This window comes from Brassica napus, chromosome C2 (assembly GCF_020379485.1).
Source record: "Brassica napus cultivar Da-Ae chromosome C2, Da-Ae, whole genome shotgun sequence".
Lineage (NCBI taxonomy): Eukaryota > Viridiplantae > Streptophyta > Magnoliopsida > Brassicales > Brassicaceae > Brassica > Brassica napus.
The window spans coordinates 660,373-684,054 of NC_063445.1; the positions used below are offsets into that span (position 1 = coordinate 660,373).

The 23,682-nt window shown below is 32.0% G+C and overlaps 2 protein-coding genes across 2 annotated transcripts; both read left to right on the plus strand.

Moving 5' to 3' along the window:
• Positions 1-10,460: 10,460 nt before the first annotated feature.
• Positions 10,461-13,145, plus strand: LOC106424004 (laccase-10). The gene is made up of 6 exons (XM_013864746.3): positions 10,461-10,640; positions 10,757-10,908; positions 11,025-11,269; positions 11,355-11,483; positions 11,667-12,596; positions 12,809-13,145. Exons 1-6 carry the CDS (start codon positions 10,548-10,550, stop codon positions 12,937-12,939), a joined length of 1,680 nt encoding a protein of 559 aa, XP_013720200.2. The 5' UTR covers positions 10,461-10,547; the 3' UTR covers positions 12,940-13,145.
• A 2,718-nt stretch (positions 13,146-15,863) lies between these two features.
• LOC106424001 (transcription factor DIVARICATA) lies at positions 15,864-17,492 on the plus strand. The gene is made up of 2 exons (XM_013864744.3): positions 15,864-16,495; positions 16,886-17,492. Exons 1-2 carry the CDS (start codon positions 16,044-16,046, stop codon positions 17,226-17,228), a joined length of 795 nt encoding a protein of 264 aa, XP_013720198.1. The 5' UTR covers positions 15,864-16,043; the 3' UTR covers positions 17,229-17,492.
• The last annotated feature ends 6,190 nt before the right edge of the window (positions 17,493-23,682 follow it).

The following is a 23,682-nucleotide window of genomic DNA, read 5'->3' on the forward strand; positions in this document are numbered from 1 at the left end:
GATTTTTTGTCTCCCTATATAAAGAAAAATTTACACATTCTCTCTCATCCTCTCAAATGGCTGCAACAAAAATGTAATGTTCATCATTCTAAAACTCTCCAACCTCTCTCTAATCTCTTTGACTTGAAAACACCAAACTTTATATGAATTTTTCAGTTTTGTCTCATGTATTTCTTACTAATCTATCTCTTTTGCAGGTTTTTAATCAAATGGTACTCATCTTCCACTAATTTAGAGGTAGATCTATTAATTTTAGATATGTATTTTTGTGTGTTCTATAAATGTAGATTTATCTAATCTTCCACTCATTTTCTCTATTTTTAAGTCATTTGAACGTTTTTGAATATGCAGGTTTTTCAGATCTGGATTTGATGTGCAGGTTTTTCAGATCTGGAAGACTTCTGGGACGACTTACCTGTTAGTCGTCTGGAAGTCGTCTGGAAGTCATCTGGAAGTCTTCTGACAAAGTCGTCTGGACTTCCAGGAAGTCGTCTGGACTTCCTGGAAGTCGTCTGGACTTCCAGGAAGTCGTCTGGACTTCCAGGAAGTCGTCTGGACTTCCAGGAAGTCGTCTGGACTTCCAGGAAGTCGTCTGGACTTCTAGGAAGTCGTCTGGATTTTTCTGAGCGTTTTGGTAAGTTCTTATGTCTGATTTTTCTTCATTTGGTAACTTCTTGTTGTATAAAGTTCTTACTTTTTTCCCAAACTAAAACTCTCCAAACCCACTCTAATCTCTTTGACTTGAAAACACCAAACTTTATATGAATTTTTCAATTTTGTCTCATGTCTTTGTTACTAATCTATTTTTTTTTTGCAGGTTTTTAATTATTTGGTACTCATCTTCCACTAATTTAAAGGTAGATCTATTATTTTTAGATATGTATTTTTGTGTGTTCTGTAAAGGTAGATTTATATAATCTTCCACTCATTTTTTTCTGTTTTTAAGCCATTTGAACGTTTTTGAATATGCAGATTTTTCAGATCTGGATTTAATATGCAGGTTTTTCAGATCTGGAAAACTTCTGGGACGACTTACTTGTTAGTCGTCTGGAAGTCATCTGGAAGTCGTCTGGAAGTCGTCTGGACTTCCTAAAAGTCGTCTGGACTTCCTGTAAAGTCGTCTGGACTTCCTGTAAAGTCGTCTGGAAGTCGTCTGAACTTCCTAAAAGTCTTCTGGCAAAGTCGTCTGAACTTCCTGGAAGTCGTCTGGACTTCTTAGAAGTCGTCTGAACTTCTTAAAAGTTGTCTGGTCTTGTCTACTCAAGTGGAATCCAAGCTTGTCTTTGTAGATGAATGATCTATAATAGTTTTGTTTGTGATCTGTTTTATGAATTGCATGTATACTCTTTTAGTTGTGAATTTTTTGTAAAATCAGTAATAATGTTTTCCAAGATGTATTAAATGTGCTAACAATGTGTTTACACATTTACAAATCAATGAAATAATAGACTTCAGTAGCCTTTTTCTTATCTTTGGATCTCTCATATGCAATAATAAACTCCAATGGCCTTTTTCTCATCTTAATAAACAAGAATGTTGGTAAGAGATGGAAACAAACAATAGTAACTAGTCAAAGCATATCATATTTTTTATAAGTTTGCATTGAAAAACTTAGTCAAATTTAGTAAAACTAAGGGAGAGAACATATTTTGTAAATATGAGTTTTACATATCTTGAAGTTACTTATCACTCTTAAAAATACAAGTTATTCATAAACTAACGTAGAAGACTTAAAAACTAGTGGAGAAGACGCGGACGACTTCAATCTAAGTTGTCTAGACGACTAAACTATATGTCGTCTGGTCAACGCAGAGGTTATTTTTGCAATTGACTTTGAAATCTGTTATTTCGGACGACTGAAAGTTAAGTCGTCTACTATTGTTTGGTTAAAAAAAAAACTCCAAAAAAGCTAGACGACTTACATTTCAGTCGTCAGAGGTTAGTTTTGCATTTGACTGGATTATTTCAGAAGTTTGACTTTTTGGACGACTTACGTTTCAGTCGTCTAGTGAAAATTAAAATAATAATATTTTTTTAAAAGTAGACGACTTAAAGTTAAGTCGTCATAGGTTAGTTTTGCAATTGAAAAAAAAAACTTCAAGATTTAATTATATACAGACGACTTATAATTCAGTCGTCCACGAGACGACTGAAATGTAAGTCGTCCAGGATTTACGAGGTTTGACCAGAATCTCGGAAAAAAATCCTGGACGACTTACAATTAAGTCGTCTGGTGGACGACTGAATTATAAGTCGTCTGTGTATAATTAAATCTTGAAATTTTTTTTTTCAATTGCAAAACTAACCTATGACTACTTAATTGTAAGTCGTTTACTTTAAAAAAAATATTATTATTTTAATTTTCGCCAGACGACTGAAATGTAAGTCGTCTGGGGAAGTCAAACTTCTGAAATTATCCAGTCAAATACAAAACTAACCTATGACAACTGAAATGTAAGTCGTCTAGGTTCTTTTGAATTTTTTTTGAAACCAAACAATAGTAGACGACTTAACTTTCAGTCGTCTCAGGTTACAGATTTCAAAGTCAATTGCAAAAATAACCTCTGCGTTGACCAGACGACTTCCAGGTAAGTCGTCTACAGCCAGACGACTGAAAGGTAAGTCGTCTACAGCCAGACGACTTCCCAAGTAAGTCGTCTGACGAACAGATCTGGAAAAAAACTCGATGTCATACCTTAAATTAGTGAGATAAGTTCCTTAGCATACATAAGGCTTCTCCAAGCACACAGAATCACAAACGGAAGTCACCCACCCATAATCGTTAGCTTCTATGACTCTATGAACCATAAAAATTTTAGAATCAAAATCTTGAGTTTTTTTAGCTCATTGTGGAGAGAAAGTGAGAGATATGTTGTGTTTAGGTCACAAGAATGGAAAAAGAAGAAGGGTAAATCGATTTTAGGAGCATTAAGAGCTTCAAATTGGTTGTTCATGGTGGTTGTGGTATTGATGACAATGGCAATCTTGTAATTACTTGAAGATGATGAGGGTGAGAGAGTAAAAATGTCATTTTCGAAAAAAAAAAAAAAAAAAATGGATGGCATTTCCGTAAATTATATGAACTTGTGGGGTGAATAGGGCAAAACCAATTTTCAAAAAAAAAGGAGGTTAGTTTTGTGTTTGACTTTAAGTTATAGGTCAATTTTGCAAAAATCCCTTCTTTAGACGTCTTAAAAGATAGCATAGTTAATTTGATAAAATCTATTTTGTAATGTTTTAGCTTTTTTCAACTAATAAACAAATTTCATTTAAATTAAAATATTTGCAGTTAATATATATTTATATCTAGCAACACTGCATTGTATTCACAGTCATTCCAAATTAAGCATGTATTTTAATGCGTCATATTGGATACTTTTTGTCAACTTTCTTTTTCTATAATTAAATTTTAACCTATACCTATTGAACTATTTTATGTAGAGACTAGAGACTGACCAATTCCATTAATAACACTAACACTACACATTAAAGTAGCAAGTGTGATTATCACCCAGTCAATTTTTTCTTAATTTTTTTAAACGATTTTTTTCTTAATCGTTAATGTTAAAATCATATAAGGAAATTTAAATAGACTTACAAATTAATAAATTTGTTAACTTATCCAACAATTAGTTAATCTGTCACATTCTTCATCAGACATTTATCTTACCTCTAAAAACATCTTCAAAAGAAATTCTATAACTTCAAATATATAGTTTTTTTCTCTCTAAAGAGGAATTATAAAACTTCAAAATTAAAGTTTTAAGTGAAACTTCATATTTTAAGTTTCAATATTCAAAACTCCAAATTTGAAGTTTCATTTTTTTATTTACATTTTGGTCTTTATAATTAATTACACATCATATTTATGATTCTTAAGTATTTTTCATTTATTATTTTAATCTTTAAAACTTTGTATTTCATAAATATTTCAATTTTATATTTATAAATTCAAATTTTACACATATAATTAAATAAAATTTTTGAAAAGATTTTTAAGATTTTTAAACTAGAATTAGACAACAAAAATATTACAAAATAAAAATTTTTTTTTATAAAGATACATAAAAACATAATTATTGCACAAATTTAAATATTACAACAACATTAATAGTGTAGTAAATTTTCTCCGGAACCTAAATTTTGTCCAAACAAATTTTGTGTAATCGAAAACGGATCATTACGGAAATAATTTTATGGAATAATGTGATATTTTACTTGTACTTTAATATTCAATTATGTATTTCTATTTATAATTTTATATTTTAGTGTAAGAATTTATTAATTAATATTACTGTAATATTTTTATATATGTGGTACTTTAATTTAAGTTGAAGCAAATTTCTTTACTCTCCTCTTTGTTTTTTTTTTTCCACAGAATCTTATCGATGTTGTTTTTCTAACAATTGCTAGTCTGCAAAACTTCACTTCCAAATGGATCATAATAATTCTTATCTTTTTTTGTCTAGGTTGATATAGCTTTTATCACAATATTTGATTGAACGCGTTCAACACCTCGTTGAAGATGCTTTGATGTTTTAGCTCCTTTATGAGACAGTGTATTAGAGGATCGTCCAGCTCCGCTCGATGCTACAGGTAATCCACCCGCTCTGTTCGACGGAACCACAAGGTTCTTCATTTTCATCCGTCTTTTATGTTATTATATAGTTCCTACAAATGAAGAAAACAGTGTTAATGAGAAACTTTTCAAAAGGTGAAAAATCAAAAAACCGAGAAAAAAAGAGAGACGAACCTGGCTAGTGTTTGCCAAGTGTCATTTGTAAACTCTACCAAATACTCCTTCCCCAATAATGCATTCTTTTCTGAATTCTAGTGGTAGTAGCTAAGCTCAGAGAATATACGTTTCTGGCACAGTGTTATCACCAGACCCTTTGCTTCTGGATTCACTCGTAGAAGATTTGGCCTTAGAATCATCTACCCAAAAAAGAAAGAAATAAGAATCAAGATTACTCGGCACAAGTGTCTCAAGACCAATGCTTTACCCCGAGGATCAACTAATGCAAAGTTTAGTATAATGGCCATCATGATTAAAAAGCCAAATAAATTGTGACAAAAAAAAATTGTCTCTTGTTAGGCCCATTTTAAAATTTTGGCAATATCCAAACATTTTCCCTTTTTTTTCCCATTCAGAAAAAAAGGAAGAGTAACTGCGAATATGTAACATTTTCCTTTTTTTTTGGGTTATAAGGAAAAAGGAAAGTGGAAACCCTAAATAAAAAAGAAGATTATAGGGATGAAGGTTTCATCAAAATCTCAAAAGTTCAAGATGGGTGATGCAGAGATAGTTCAAGGAGTGAATTGCCCGATAGCGCGATGGATATATCGAGGGATATGCATGTTAGCAGTTGTGAGCTGGTTAATTGAGCTCGCTCTAGAACCGGAGTTTTCTTCCTTGTCGGAACCGAAACAGAAAGAAAGTCCGGGCATGTTGGTGCTTTGTTCAGCACCGTTCTTGATTTATACGGTTGTGGTGGTGAGGTCGTTTTACCTCCCGGTTCCAACATCTTTTGATCTACAAGCAGACTGGAGACTACTTTTGTCTTGTTTCCTTGCAGTTATGACGGTAACTATGTGCGCTGCATCAACTCGTCGTTACGTAGAAGTGCCTATCCTTGTGTTTTCGGCAACATCTGGCATCTACTCCGCATTGCTACTCGAATGGCCAGTCAAAGATTTATGCGTCCAACATGTTGTCTACACCTATTTTGCAGTTGCTTTGATTGGGTACTTAGGTTACCAGCGACCTGTTTGGCCGGCTTGTCTTTTCGTAGTTGCCTTGGTCATTGTCAATGCCTTTATTTTCTATGGAGTACTTCGTCTTGATCTCCCAAAGCCACCAGAGCCGGAAGAGGAGGAGAGGGACTACCAGGATTCTCCTGTCTGAATCTTAATTTGCAGGGGTTTAAATCTAATAATTGCTTTCTGTCTGTCCATGTAATAAGAAACCCTTCTTTGCCAATTCTTTGGTCTAACTACTCTTTTTAATTTTATTTTGGGTATCTATACAAAGAAACTCACTCTCAACTAAAGTATCATAAGCTCCAAAATAAATTAAAGGAAATAGAAGCAAAAGAATTACAACTTTCACCAAATAAATTTTCCAAGAGATGTTTGAAGAGTTTGTCAATGTTGATCATATCTTGAAGCCAGAAGTTGCGTATTGGTATCTCAGCTTCAAGTGTTTTCATGAGCTGAGTCGTACTATAATAATAACCTTAACCAAACTGATCATCTCTAAATGAACCGTATCGAACCCGACAAAAATTAAATTGGTTCGTTTTTGAGATTTTAAGTGGTTGGGTTGAGTTTATATATTATTATTATTAGGGTTTTTAGTAATTAAACCCCTCAACTAAAGATGAATCGTAAAAAAAACCCTCAACTAAAAATCACGTGAAATAAATCCTCAACTTTAGTTCCGTTAACATATGTTACCCTCCGTCTAAAAAACCGTGACGGAGGGTGACATATATTAACGGTTTATAAGTTGAGGGTTTATTTCACTGGATTTTTAGTTGAGGGTTTTTTTTACGATTCATCTTTAGTTGAGGAGTTTTATCACTAAAAGTCATTAAATGTTATTTAATTATTTATTATCATTTATACATTGTTTTAAGATTTATAAGCTTTTAAAACTAATTTATAAATTTTAATACATTAATATATTTGTATATTAATTTATACATCTTAAATTAATAATTTTTAACACTACTTACAACTTATTATAACTTTGAAATATTAAATTATTTGATATTTGGCAATAGTGATATAAAAGAATTTGTGTGTTTATATCGCCATTGTCAAATATGAAATAATTTATAGTTTCTAAGTTATATTAAGTTTTAAGTAGTGTCGAGATAATTCATTTGAAGTCAATCTTTCTATTTAGAGTACGACGCATTTTTTCCTATTTTCATGATTTATGTCATCCGGTTCATACTTCTCCCCCCTCCAAAATAATGCTTGATTATTTTTATTCTTATTGATTTCTGAATAACTACATTATATTTTTATTTTCTTGATCAATAATATATTTGAAACATAAAGTAATACAATAAATCAAGAACAATATAGGAAAGTATGAGTCTGATGACAAAAATCATGAAAATAAAAAAAGTACGTCATACTCCAAATAGAAAGATTGACGTCATGGATGAATTATTCTCAACACTATTTAAGACTTAATATAACTAAAAAAATTTCAATTATTTGATATTTGAAAATGACGTCATACTCCAAATAGAAAGATTGACTTCATGGATGAATTATTCTCAACACTATTTAAGACTTAATATAACTAAAAAACTTTCAATTATTTGATATTTGAAAATGACGATATAAACACACAATTTTTTTTATATCACTATTGTCAAATATCAAATAATTTAATATTTTGAAGTTATAATAAGTTGTAAATCGTGTTGAAAATTATTAATTTAAGATGTATAAATTAATTTTATAATAGATTAATGTATTAAAAATATAAATTAGGTTTAAAGGCTTACAAATCAATCTAAAACAATGTATAAATGGATAATAAATAAGTTAAAAACTTTTTAATGACTTTTAGTGATAAAACCTCTCAACTATTTTTGAATCGTAAAAAAAACCCTCAACTAAGTTTTCAACATTATAAACCCTCAACTTATAAACCGTTAACATATGTCACCCTCCGTCACGGTTTTTTAGACGGAGGGTAACATATGTTAACGGAACTAAAATTGAGGGTTTATTTCACAGGATTTTAAGTTGAGGGTTTTTTTTACGATTCATCTTTAGTTGAGGGGTTTAATTACTAAAAACCCTTATTATTATTATTATATCACAACAACCTAAACACATTCGCTCACTCCGCCGCCGCCGTCGAGGAAGATGAAGAAGCTGTTCAAGAAAGCTTTCGGTCTTTGGAACAACTAAATATGTGTCCAAAGCTAGGCCGTGATTCATGAGCTGTGAGTCTTTCTCCTAATTTTAATCTCGAGTTTGAGGTATTTTCTCTGTATATGTCTGTAGCAGCTGCTTTTCGAATACACACAAAGCATCCAACATTGGTCTTGGTGGGTTTGAGTGAACACCACTGAGGAGATGTGTCTATAGATGCGAAAGAAAAGTTGGCATGACATATCAAGCCCAATTTTTAAGTCTCAAACTTGGGTCTATTAATCATTGCTATAAGAACACCCTCACTTAGTTTCTCACGCTCTCCCTTTATTTGCTTCTTCTGATATAACTGGTTAGTTGAGTTCAAATAACTTAGCATTGTTCTCATCTCTAATCTGTTAAATCCTGCAGGTTCCTTGAGACTTGAGAGCTTGCAAGTGGAGTATTGTTCAAGTTGCAAACAAGACCATCTACTTATCTTAATATATAGTTTCACTACAAAATTACCTTTGTATATGTTCATGTTAGTGACTGCTATTGTGTGAGTTAATGAAAAATCAAATTTGAATTTGTTAGTGAAAAAAACGCAATGCATTACTGTTTTTGAGTTTCGTGAATTTCTTCGCCTACCCTGGTCTAGCCAATAACCAATAGTAGTAGTAATCAAGATGATCTCTGTTCAGGTTATCAGCTATCCACCCTGGTCTTCCACCAGTAGTCGTCACTTTTGTAACAACCGTCACCAGCAATGTGCTTTGATAGTTCCCTAATGCCACCTCGTCAGCGCCAATGCCGAGCAACGACTCCTCATAGCATCAGGTGCTTCAGGGACTTTTCACTTTGAATTTTCTGAAATGAAGCAAACAATGACTTGAAGCATTCTTGTGATGGGACTTCCTCCTGGTTTCTGAAGCATGTAGAAGTTGCTTCCCGCGAAGAACAAGAGGGCAGCCACGGCCAAATCCTAACCAACATGGCAACATTCATCTGAATCCAAACGAGAACAGGGGAAGCGATCATTGCACCAACGTTGGTCATAAAGTAGAACCAATTGAAGAAAGAGCCTCTTCTTCGTCTTTTCCTAAAACTTCTATCTTAATCATTTTATTAGCTAAAGTTTACAAATAATTACTACACAAGAGACTTTATCAAACATTAAGCACACGAGAAGTGTTAATACGACATAATTTGAATTACATAACAGATATCAAAACGGAGTATCAGAAATAATCAAATTGATTTTAATTTTGTTAAGCTTGTTTTGAAAATTTAATGCATACGCATTAGCCCGACAGAATAAAAATGACAAATAAATTGTTTTTGTAATTTAATGCATTTACAGAGAGTTATGTTCAACAAAAGTCAAGGGAAGAGTATATAAGTATAACATTTTGTTTTCTCTATGAATTTTCTTCATTCAACAAATAACAGAAAAATCCCGAGTGACTTTGTTAAGAGTTGTTAAACTTTAGTTTTCAGCAGTGGTAGATCTAGAGAGAAAGGACTGGATGCTCTATGCACCTACTGTTTTTTTCTTACGTCTTACATTTTTCTAATGTAAAGTTACATGAATTAGTTAGATAATTGTGAGGAAAAAAAATCTCTGTAATCGGTCTTCTTTAGTTTATGTATCAATTATAATATACCTCTACATTTGCTCCTGCCTGTCACTCTTTGACTTAGAAAGACGATAAATATAGTTTTGTTTCTAATATTGGAGTATGATTTATTCTAATTGATGGATATAATGAGGTTTTTACCATTTTGTTTCTTGTTTACTAAAAGTATTTTTGGTCTTAAATATTGTTAAGTGGTTCATATGTCGAGTCCATATAGACAAAATTTATTTAACTATTTATAAAAATCACTTTTCCCAATTTACACCAAAAAAAATCAGTTTCCCCAATAATTACTTCATCATTTGAATGAAATCAACAGCCGAAATATCTGTCATATTAAGCTATAGCAAATTCATATCCAAAAAGTTAGCCCAAAGATAAGATCATTGGAAAGAAAAAAACCCCGTCGCACTCAAATACAGGTTGACTACTTTTTAATTCCGGACCAAACGAATTAGTTCGGTTATTGCTTCCAAACAAATATAATCATTTCTGTTAGATGTTATCCTCCAATATGATTTCTTGAAAGCTATTTCTCAACCATTTGCATACTAGTTCTTGGAAAAATAAAGAAATTGGTGCTTTTATATCAATAAATTAGAAACTCATTTCTTTGACGATGTGTTTTCATGGTGTAATAGTTGATAATAATAATAATATAAAATGGTTTTCTTTGTTCATTTCCAAAAGAAGAAGTAATAATGTGTGTTTAAAGACATCATTACTGAATAATCATTTTTCAGAACGAATGGAAAATACTAATTGAGACATAGAAAAAAAAAACTAGGCCTCGAGAAGAAAACATGAAAAGAATCCAACCTACGCTTAGGTTCCAACCCACAAAGAGAAACATATACTTTCCCTCTAAGCTTTCGAGCTTTACCAAACTGACAAAGCACAAGAACCCGACATCTGCTTCTTTATAAGCTAACGATCATGAATCATTTTCAAATCACAAAGGAAAGTAGAGAAAGTTGAGAATCAACACAACATCAACAGTTTTACTAAACTTTGAAGATAAAAACAATGGGATTTCCTATACGGATTTTGGTGCTCTTTGCATTGCTGGCCTTTCCTGCAGCATGCGTCCACGGTGCAATCCGCAAGTACACGTTTAACGTAAGTCCGCATCAGTGTTATCATAATGCATGATTCAATATATATAATGATCTCGTCACAAATAGTATTTCTTAAATTTTGTATACGTACTTAAACGTTAATATTTAAACTTTCAGGTGGTAACAAAGCAAATGACGCGGCTTTGCTCAACGAAACAGATAGTTACCGTTAACGGTAAGTTTCCAGGACCCACAATCTATGCTAATGAAGACGACACAATTCTCGTTAACGTCGTCAACAACGTCAAGTATAATGTCTCTATCCATTGGTGAGAACCAAACCTAATCATTAAACCTAATCATTTGAAACAATCAAATTAATTACTTGCCTCCCTTAGTTTTCAAAACTCTCCAAGATGGACCTAATATTATATATTTTCCGCAGGCATGGAATAAGACAATTAAGAACCGGTTGGGCCGATGGACCAGCCTACATAACCCAATGCCCCATTAAACCGGGTCACAGCTACATGTATAACTTCACGGTCACAGGGCAACGTGGAACACTCTGGTGGCACGCACATGTTCTCTGGCTCCGAGCTACGGTTCATGGTGCCATCGTGATTCTGCCAAAACCGGGTCTACCTTACCCGTTCCCTAAACCACACAGAGAAGAAGTCATCGTACTAGGTATTAATCTAAAGAGAGATACTCATGGATTGCTTTAATTATTATTAGATCAATAATTTGGAACTCCATGTTTATTCTTCTATAGGTGAGTGGTGGAAATCCGATACCGAAAATGTTATTAATGAAGCATTAAAATCCGGTTTAGCACCTAATGTCTCAGATGCTCATGTCATTAACGGTCATCCCGGTCTCGTCCCAAACTGCCCATCGCAAGGTAGTTTGTCCTGTAATGTTTCCAACAATTTGAATTTATGGATCCTTACATCAAATGAAACATCCTTAATTTATTTCTTTGTAGTTTCAACAAAAAAAATATTTATAACAAGTTAAATTAATAAAGAATTTTATTTATTTATATTGATTTTTCTAATAATTTGATATATTTTTTTGGGTTTAGGTAATTTTAAATTAGCGGTAGAGAGCGGGAAAACATACATGCTACGACTAGTAAACGCAGCAATGAACGAAGAGCTCTTCTTCAAGATCGCTGGCCACCGCTTCACCATTGTGGAAGTCGACGCCGTCTACGTCAAACCCTTCACCACCGACACAATCCTAATCGCTCCCGGTCAAACCACCACCGCCTTAGTCTCGGCCGCCCGTCCCTCAGGAAAATACCTAATCGCCGCCGCTCCATTCCAAGACTCGGCCGTCGTGGCTGTAGATAATCGCACAGCCACCGCCACAGTACATTACTCCGGCACACTATCCGCCACACCTACAAAAACCACTTCACCGCCAGCTCAGAACGCCACTTCCGTCGCCAACTCGTTTGTTAATTCTCTCCGAAGTCTCAACTCAGTCACATATCCAGCTAAAGTTCCGATCAAGATAGATCATGATCTGTTATTCACCGTGGGACTAGGAATCAACCGCTGTCACAGCTGTAAGGCCGGTAACTTGTCACGAGTGGTCGCCGCGATAAACAACATTACGTTCAAGATGCCTAAAACGGCTCTGCTTCAAGCGCATTACTTCAACCTAACCGGGATTTACACTACCGATTTTCCAGCTAAACCGCACCATGTTTTTGATTTTACCGGAAAACCACCTTCGAATCTAGCAACCATGAAAGCCACAAAGCTTTACAAGCTACCGTACAATTCAACGGTGCAAGTTGTTTTACAGGATACCGGAAATGTGGCGCCGGAAAACCATCCAATTCATCTTCATGGGTTTAATTTCTTTGTGGTTGGTATTGGATCTGGTAATTATAACTCCAAGAAAGATTCCAAGAAATTTAATCTTGTTGATCCGGTGGAGAGGAACACCGTTGGAGTACCTTCTGGTGGTTGGGCGGCCATCAGATTCCGAGCAGATAATCCAGGTATATATATCATCTATCCAAATACATAACTAATCCAATATAAACCGAAGTTTTTAGAAAGTTTTTTTTTTTTAGTTTTTAGAAAGTTAGTTTAACAGGAAGAAAAAAACTGAAATACATACTTAGAGCCTTAATATCACATATGTGTACAAAATATTGAGGTTACAATTGATAACTGTGGCTGTTTTGTACAAATATTTATGTGGTTGCAGGGGTTTGGTTTATGCATTGCCATTTAGAGGTGCACACAACATGGGGACTTAAGATGGCTTTTCTGGTGGAGAATGGTAAAGGTCCCAACCAATCAATTCTTCCTCCTCCAAGTGATCTTCCCAAATGTTGACAACTCCAAAAACAAATCAAATTAATTCTTTTTTTTTACATTTTTCAATTAGATATTTGTCTGTAAACTGTCAACAAAGTCATTGTATGATTGTTGTACGCTTTAGTGAAAGGTTGAAACATGCATACCCGTTTTCAGCTCACCAACTTTTTGTAACCTACAAAATTGTGAAACTTTATCCATGGTTTATTCCAAATTTTGGCAAACTGTCAGTAATAAATATTTTCGATCCACACACACAAAATTATCATTCAGAAATCAGAATACAATACACTACAAAATATCTTTAATTTAAACCTGCATTGACGATCTAATTTTACATTAACGTTTTTACATGGGTCATTTTTACATTTTGCTAATTATTTCGAACTTTCACCGAAAGTTAAAACGGTGTCTAGTAATGATTCGATAAAATTAATAAAAAATAATTTTTCTTGAATTTCATTAAGTAGGTGGAATGTCAATTTCCAGTATACTCCCTATCAGAACAAAATAAATTAAATAAAGCGAATCAAGAGTAATAAATTTGACAGAAAATGTTTTTTTTACTAATTATAGTAAGCGAATCTTGCTAAATGTAGAATCCAAGAAGAAGTCACCCTCTGTCAAACAGAAACTTGTGCCTGCTACAAATCAGCAGATGACACTTACATCTTACGCTTCAAATTTTGTGTATTGTTCAATGAATGTGACAATTTCATTTGTTGTGCTGGATTCATTTGTTGTCCCTACCATGAATTTTTTTCCATTAATTTTTAATATTATAAATATGCATATTAGCTGTTAAAATAATGGGATACAACCCAAAAAAAAATGAATATGGGATATATGTGATACAAGTGAAAGAGATATAGACTTAAGTATCCGTTTATGATTTGATTCACCTTATCAGTATTTTTTTTAGAACTATTACCAGTCTATTATGTGTGTTCGTATTATTCACATCCATTTTTAACAATATTTTTCGATAAGTTTTGTAAGTAAACGAAAAACATTATGAGTTGGAAAGAAACATCATGACTGTGGCCTGTTGGTAGTTATAATAATTGGTAGCAATGCATTATATACTTTTATCAAATAAATCATATAGTTGGCTAGAGGTGGAGCTTGGTACCGTCCATTTGAGGTGGTGAGACATTAATATATAAACTTTACTATGTGAAAGCAACCAGCACGTATATGTTTCATAATGTCCTTACATGTATGAATAAACTAAACAATGCTAAATATGAAATACTACTCAACAATATCCTTAGCTACTTGCTACCCACAGCTATGTGCCTATGTTCCGAGTTTGTTTCTTTGTTTTATTTTGATTTTTTTCCACCACCTAATCTATTTTACACTACGGTTTTATAGATTATGTTGCATTGAAAATCGAAGCATATATTAATAATATATTGAATAGTACATGTCCGAATACCCTGGTTTGATTCGCATATTTGCATTCGGTACGTAAAAGAGTTCGATGGTAAAAACTAGGAACCCAATGAGTTTATTGAGTTTAATTGGTCCAGCTAAGTTAACTTGGGGGGGGAGGGAGGGGGGGGGGGGGGGGGGGAGTTATTTGCTTTTCATGAAACTATTAAACAGTGCCGTGTATTATAATTTCCTTAGATTAAACATGTTACAGATGGAATATTCCAACTTGTCTTTGTATATATAGCTTATGTTTGTGTTGTTAGGTTACGTGAGTGTGTGTATTAAATTAAATATTTAATGGGCTATTTCGTGTTGACAACAAAGAAATGGGTTCCCTATTTAAATACATACATATCTAATCTATTAAAATAGGAGTACAAAATTAGATTATCCCTTAGTTTTCCACTATATTTACAATGGCATGCCACTGAAGTTATTAATTAACCTATCTTTTAGGATTTTTGTCTTTTTTCTTCAATTAATGTATTTCCAAAATCAAATTCTAACTAAAAAATCATGGCAACAATAATTAATAAACCTAACTTTTAATATTTTTTGTCTTTTCCTTTTTATTATACATATGTGTATTTGAAAATAATTAATTCCATATATACATTTCGTAATTACATACATTATACGGTAATTATTTTACTAATTCCACATATACATAATAAATAGTATACAACAATTTCATTATACATAATCATAAAATTTTGATCCATAAAAACAGTTTATACAATAATTTTATTATATATAATCATAAAATTTTGATCCATAAAAAATAAAAATACATTTGTGTGATTTTACAGGTCGTATTCTAAATAAATGGATGATATAATTAAGGGTTTACATGATAAAATAAAACTACTCAATATAAACTATAAAATTATTGTGTTTATAAATGTCATATTAAAAAAAAATTAAACGGGTAAATTTTAAAATATATATTATCACTTATACAAATAAATATTCATTTATCAAAAAACTAACACCTGCGCGGATGCGCGGGTCAAGCTCTAGTGTTAGATTAAACAACGAATTAAGAACCGGCCAAACCATTGAACAGTCGTTTTCTGTTCTTTTTCATTTTATTGGTTACAATTTCTTTGTCATAAAATACAAACTATGACACACTTTCTTTCATTTATCGACACGTGCGTTTGGTTAAGTCTAATCCCACGTCAATTTTATATAAAACTTCATAATAGCATAAATCATTTTATAAAATAAGGTAACCCCATACTAAGCGAGTTTATCTGACCTTTAAGGCTTTAGTACAAAGTAAAAAACAATAGCACAAATAATTTTACCGAGTTGTCATATACCTATTGGCAGGCTCAGATTACAACTTAGATAATAAACTATTTAATGATTTGACATAGGGGAAAAATATCTTTGGTTAAATCGAAATATCTAAACTTTTTTTCAATAACTTTTCTTGTTGAATGTAGTAGTGTTTTCCTATTGATCATCACGTGAATTATAGAAAGAATTAAAAGCAAAATCAACTTTTGTTTTTTCGTTTTCGAAAGAGAACCACTTTATATTTTCGCTTTGTAATAATTTCCTCTAAGAAAAAGTTCTGCTTATTTTTTTCTCCCTCACTGGAGACTCCAAACAGTCAATAAGAAAAAAACGCCATAGATTCTCGTCTTCCTCTCTCTCTTACAAGATACATAGCTATGTCATCGATGAACGGAGGTTTCCAGGAAAACACAAACTGGATTTTTCAAGAAGTCAAAGACGCCATGTGGACGGTTGAAGAAAACAAACTGTTCGAGAAAGCTCTAGCCGTTCTCGGCGACAAAGACGACCTAGAGAGCTGGTCCAACATCGCCGCTTTGATCCCGGGGAAATCCGTAGATGATGTCATTAAACGATACAAGAAGCTGGAGGATGACATCAGCGACATCGAGGCCGGACTAGTCCCCGATCCGGGTTACTGCTCCGACGCCTCCGCAGGTGATTACTTCTTTGGGCTAGAGAACTCCGGTTACGGTTATGGTTACGGTTACGGTTACAATTATGTCGTGGGAGGAAAGAGAAGTTCGCCGGCGACGAGTGATGGGTTCAAGCTTCCGATGCCGGAAAAAGAACGGAAGAAAGGAGTTCCATGGACCGAGGAAGAACACCGGTAATAGTGACCTAATCTAGCTTTAATTCTTCAGACAATTCTAATATTTAACACATATCATGTTTTTTTAATTACTACTAATATTTTTTAAAATCAGAAAATACCATTTCTTATGAATATCTTAGATTTTGGTAATAGTTTTTGATCTAACCCTTATTTTTGCTTCTCTATATATATTATTTTTCTTTAAATAACTACTTGAGATTTTAGCTATAATCCTTGCTTTAAATGAAGTTCATAAAATAATATTTTATATAATAAAGCCACCGACGATTTGTACTAGGTATGACAATTTATCACTAGTTTAATTAGTTGTATAATTATTTATATATTTACTTTAAATTATTTATCAGTTAATTATATATATATAATCATGGCCTTTTTTTACAGACGATTCTTAATGGGTTTGAAGAAATATGGAAAGGGAGATTGGAGAAACATTGCAAGAAACTTTGTGACAACTCGAACGCCAACGCAAGTTGCTTCCCACGCTCAAAAATATTTCATTCGACAGCTCACCGATTGTAAAGACAAACGGCGGTCAAGCATTCACGACATTACAACAGTTAACGTCCCCGACGCAAAGGCACTAGCAACCGCCACACCCGCCGCTGCAACAGTCTCTCCTACTCCAACCAATCCTTTTGACGTTTACTTTCCTCCAAAGCCTCATCACAGTTTAGCGTTTTCGCCTGCGTCTAGTTATCATAACGCGTTTCCGCAGTGGAGTTGAAAATCATATATATATCTAGAGCTTGTCTCATAAATGGTTATATATGTTTTCTACGCCTATCAAATTGTTCATGCAGGATTTTGTAAATATTTGTAAAAAAATTGAAAGTTTGTGTGCTCATGCCAATATTAGGTTGTGGTTGATTGTAATTTCCAGTTAAGCAAGTTTATATTACTAAAATGTATGTTGCTTATCCGTACACTAATTTATTTATATGTATTATAATGTTATTACCGTTGACTTGAATGTCAACTATTGATGTAACTTGCTGTCTTCCCGACATCTTAGGATTAGTACGAATCAGCATCTAATTCATTTTCACTGTATGAAATTAAATAATATGGCGAAGTATCTGACTATATACTTATTTTTCTGTAATATATTATTTTACTTAATATTCTTCATATGACACTGCTGATCGTTCAATAAGAGAATTACATTCCATTTCCGTGGTTCCATAGGCCTCCAATTATTGTCAAATAACTTTGTTTGGATTTCTTACTTTTTTGTATATAATTATAAATTCGATATACCTTATAGTTATAGCATTACTCATATAATGAAACAGTATGCAGTTTTATAGAACAATATTTTCTTAACTTTGATCAAGTCACTACCAAATTTAATTACAGTATATTTATAGTAGTATCGTGGGTCAACAACCATAATTTATTTTCTTGAGCTTTATTGTTTATTTCATTAATTTAACCTTCGATTGGGAGAAATAAGCTTACAAAAGGACTAGAATTCAAAACAAATAAAACAAAATACGGAATATGCTTATTTATGCCAGAAGGAGACAAGTTATTCAATGCCCATTCAATTCTGGCCCAATAAAGAACCCTTTAGAAGCTCAAAAGTTAAAATTACGATAGTGAACTGAGATCCTTCTTTGCTAATTGATTAAGGGCCTGACTGGTTTAACCGCAGCGGTTGCGGTTGCGGGAGTTTGCGAATGCGGGTGGTTGCGGTTTCTAGCAGTTTTAAGAGATTTGTACGACTGGTTATGCGGTTAGAAATTTGTGCATTTGCGGGATACTTATGACTGGTTAACTACCAAATGCAGCAGCAGTTAAATAATAAATTAACAATATTTACATTTTATACAATTATAAAAATATCAAAAATAATAATATTATAATAAATATAAAATTTATATTTATAAAATTATAGTTTAAATTTTTTAAAAATATAGAAAATATTTTTATTTTAAAGTTTTATAATATTAATTAAAATTTAATTGATATATTTTAGCATTTTTATAATTTCAATTTAATTTTTTTATTGAATTTTTTTATTTTTGTATTTATATTGTTTTGGAAAAAAAATAATTTTTTTTATCCTCCCGCAAACGCCCGCAACCGCAAACGCTAGCTGGAACCAGCTTTTGAATTTATGAGGTTCAGAGCGATTTGGAGCGATTTGGAGCGGTTCAGAGCGGTTTGAACGATTGTTGCAAAATGCCAGCAACCGCTATCAACCGCAAAAGCTGCGTTTGCGGGTGGTAGCGGGAAAACCAGTCATATCATTGTTGCGCATCATTTAGCGTATCAATCTTTCCTGCGACAAATTAGGAAGGATCATGTTACTAATATTCTAATTTTATGCTCTTAAAAATATGTGTTGTAATAATTGATGTATTATGTAATATATGATATCAATAAATATTTTTTAACAAAAGTAAAAATTATTCAATCAAATCTTGTGTTACATCAAGTGCATCTATGTTATAAAAGTTTTAAAGAATGAAATAAATAGAAAATTTGCAGCTTGGTACAAAATTTATCAATCAAATCTTTTTTTTTTGGGTATAAATGTTAAGATTATCAATCAAATCTTGTTCCAAACCAAGTATGTAATTCGTCTTGAAGAGAATTCCTTTCTGTTGCAGGCAGAGAGGAAGGTCTATTTCTCACTATTCTGTCCACACATTTGATGAGAGACCTTGAGTCTCTTGGGTTCTCGCCGTGTTTCCGCAGATTCCTTTCCAAGAATTACTACTAATCATTTATATTATGTACACATCACCTCTATGCATATAACATCGTACACATAGCTTGTTTTTGATGACACACAATTATACTATATTTTAAAATAAACGATTCAACTTGTTTTAAAAGGTTATTACAACCTTGATCGCCACCACATGTTTTTCATATTTTGAAACTGCAACCGATCGCAGAGAGTTAAACTTCCATTGCCATACGAAAAATTAAAAGAAAATATAAAAGTGGACCTTTTTAGTTTAAAAAAAAAAAGGAAGAGAAAGCAGAAATCTATTTTTTTTAAATCTAAAATTTGACCCAAAAAAGAAAAAAAAAGGGTAGAAATCTAAAAAAATATACCTCCTCTGTCTCTTCGACACGGATAAGGTAGAAAACCGTAAAATGATGTGATTGGTAATATGTAACTTATTTAACGTTCGCACACAAAGTTTATCCTAATTAATATTGATAAATAAAGAAGTTTCAATAGAACAATTGTCATGCGGATCCAACAAAAGAGAATGTAGCCGCCTTTGTTGTGTGAATTGTTATAGGTGTCACCGTGCACTAACACCAATTGTATAATAGACATGCACTTCCATATGTATAAGTTTTGGTCTCTCTTATCTAAGATATTATAACAAAATAAAACCTCGACTCTTACAGTTCCTATTTTTGTAGGTTGAAATTTAAAACGTATTAAACTACTTGTTTTCCAAAAAACGTTTTGGATTTATCAACCGGATAAGATAAGAATCTAAAAATCGAAGCGTATAAACTATCTAGCTCCGAGTGTTTTGTCGACCGTTGTAGATGTAATTCCCTTCTTTACCATATATAAACAAAAAGAATACATACATCATTACATATACATATAACAAAAAACATAGCTGTTAGAAGAATTTAACAATATAATCTTTTTGCATTTTCGACAACTTAAAAAAAGAAACTGCACATTAACTTTATATAGCATACGAAATGACAATGATATGAAACTGCTAGATTATAAGTTGTAGTCTTCATGGAAAGTATAAGAAGTAATTATAATATACTTTCATTTATATATTATAATGCAAATTACTTAGTGATTTTGATCCATGTAAATGACGAAATACGTTTCAAATTTAATATGCAAAACAATTTGACGTAAAATTTATAGAAAAATAAAATAGATCAATTTAGTTGAATGAAGCTAATTTTCATATATGCTAGTAATATATTGCAATAATATGTTGCAAAAGTTTCATGATAAGATAGATCTGTTTTTATGTTTACAAAATACCTCATAAAAACATGTGTGGGTAGTGTTGTAAATCCAACTTCCAACAAGTCTTGTCGGGAAAGGATATGAGGGAGAGCAAAAAAGAAACAAATAATAAAAGGTAGTTTCAAGCTGGTTCAAACAAGACATGTTCTTTGTACCAAATTGTGTTAAAAAAAACTCAAGCTGGTTCTTAGGGTGGTTTCGTCATTATGATATCTATCCATCATGTGTGACGGGGCTTCTGCATCGGATGATTCGATTTTAGTTATAACCTCCCAAAAATAATACTCCCTAAAACCATTTATTTAAGTATGGGGTACCTGATTATGCTTTAAATAAATAGCATGCTGTGCGGGTGCGGCAGACGTAGACTAGAATCAGAATCATGAACCCCCGCGGACAATTAAGTAATTTAAAATATTTATTATAAAATGAAAGTTATAAAAATGCACCGACTATTTATATGTTCTGAGAAAAGTACATGCACAAATTGTTAGAGCCCTCCGAAAACACAACAGGAAAATGAGTTTTCTATTTTCATTTTCTAATCTCGAACTGCAAATTCTTTCAATCGAATATATTCATATGATGTTTTGACTTTTATAAGTATAATTTTCATTCTAGCTTCAACTGGTGTGCTGAAATCATGACACTCTCGATTACCATATTATATAACATATATATATTTTATATATGTAGTTATGATGTTATACTACATGTTTATCTTTTTAAAACCCAAGTTGGTTAGTTTACAGTTGCAAAACTTGATTAGATAACTTGTTAGTATTTTTATCAAAAAAAAATTATTACTATGATTATTTTTTTAAGTCTAAACTTAACATATGTAACCTTGTTTACGTATAAAACGAAAGTATATCAAAATTAAAGTTTATTGTGAAATAATTATGCTCTACAAAATAGAGAACCACATAATTTATTCTATTTTTGGGGGTAAGATATTATTCTGATTTTCGAGTAAAATATATTATACGCTTGAAAGTAATTTTATAAGAATTAAATACAGGAGTAAATATCCAAAGTGTACTTTAAAACGATAAAGGAAAGTGAAATTAATTTGTCCCTACCATAATAATATGGAGAAAAATGGTCAAAGCACTGAGTTTTTGGTAGATTTATAGATGCATTGAACATGTTTCTTATTAATCCAGTTGACTCTTTTTCCACCATTCACTTTTTATATAATTCCACTTTTTAAGATAATTGTTGTTTAAAGCTTTATTAACTTTTATTCAATTTATTTTAGTTTGCATATAAAACAACTATAACAACACCTAATTTAACCACTAAAATATCATACTGCAAAATACTGATATTATTATTTTTGCATAAAAACTTTAAAACATCAATTAAACTGAAACAAAAAAATCCCTAACATCACTTAAATTCAAACGGAGAGAATAGTAAATATGTAATATTTAGAGTATTTGTACTCTCTACACACAACTTCCCACCTATTTGCATTCCATACCATATTTCCCTTCAATTTTTCCCCTCATCACTATCATTTTCCCCCAATTCAATGGTATTCCACTTTTTTCAGTGTATTGAGCTAATTTGCTCATATTTATTTGAATAGTGTGCTTTGAACAGTCTTGTCTGAAACAATAAAAAGTTTATTTGCGTTTAAAACGAGTAAATACTCCTATGAATTTATCAAAAATTCCAAAACGAACAGCCCAACAAAAATAAATAAATAAATAAATAGAGCCAAAACTTAAAATGTCCATTCCTAAGACTAGTATTGATCCATGCATCAAAGTTTTCGCTTTCGATCAGGGACGACCAGGTAGAAGACTATGAGTGCACCACTTTCCAGTTTTTAATTATTTTATAAGATAAGATAAAATGAAAAGAAACTAGAATTACATTCAATAGCCATTTTATAAAATTTATGCATCCATCAAAATCTACACCTAGATTATTATTATTATTTTTTTTTTTGAACACATCTACACCTAGATTAGTCACTGCTTCTAATAAATAAAAATCCGAGTTTTGAAGTTTTATACTGTATACTATATACAAGTTAATTTGACCGCTAAAGAGGAATTTAACCCCAAAAAAAATAGTTCATTTGAAACCTGGATGTATGATTCCCAAAATTTCAAAAGAAAAAAAAAATCAATAGTTACTATTTTTCTCGTCTGGCTAGTGGACTACTCGTAGGTAATAGAGCACTGGCGGGGTAACATTATCCACAGCAGTAATACATACAGCAAAATAAGCTGTTCTAGTTCCGACTTTTTTTATTTACCGTAAACGCAAGTCTTCTCAGGATTTACCGGAAGACGGGTTTCCTTTTTGGAACTCTTGCTTCCCTGTCCACAAATTTAACGAATGCAGTTTTCTTTAAAATAGATACGTACTACATAGAGTCCATCCTATTTTGTTTTTCACTAGACAGTAGATATGATACATTTCTGTCATACTTTAATCAAATTTATCCTGCTTTTAAATGTCTTTATTAGTTGCGTAATGCCACTGATTAAAATAACAACTATAGCCGACAAAAAAAAGAACTATATTCATAACCTTTCATCTTTTAATTACTGTATAAAATTCGTTGTAGATTACAATAACCTTTTTGACACTAAGGACGGTCGAATAGATACGCAATATAATACCATACTATTATTTTATTCATCAACACGCGGTTTATTTTATATTCATTAACGATTTAGTAGCATCTTTGGTTAAAACTGTACTCTGAACCCCCTAAAAACCAAGGATCGATCACCACAATGACACCCATATATATTTTCGTTGAATATTATGTAATGTTAAAAAAAAAGAGAAGCTTATATAATGAAGAAACGCAATGTTATACCTTTTCTGAAACTTATGGAATGTTTTATTTACAAAAAAACTAACCTATAGTTTCAAGTAATTAAGTGTACTATCTTTTTATAGTAAATACTACAGTATTTATTTCTATCAGACATGTAAAATGTACATGAAGTAACTTTTACGAAACCGTGAGTTAAAAAAAAATATTTTGGTTTATCAAAAAGTCGTATAAAAGTGATTGCTTAATTTGAATTCGTGATATTGTGATACAATACGCCTACATTGTCAATATAAGAATGTCTTATAAATTAAAGGTCATACATTTTATAAAAATAGAGTTCATAAACGTAGGTTTATCCAACTTTATTGGATCTGATAATACATATAACAATAAAAA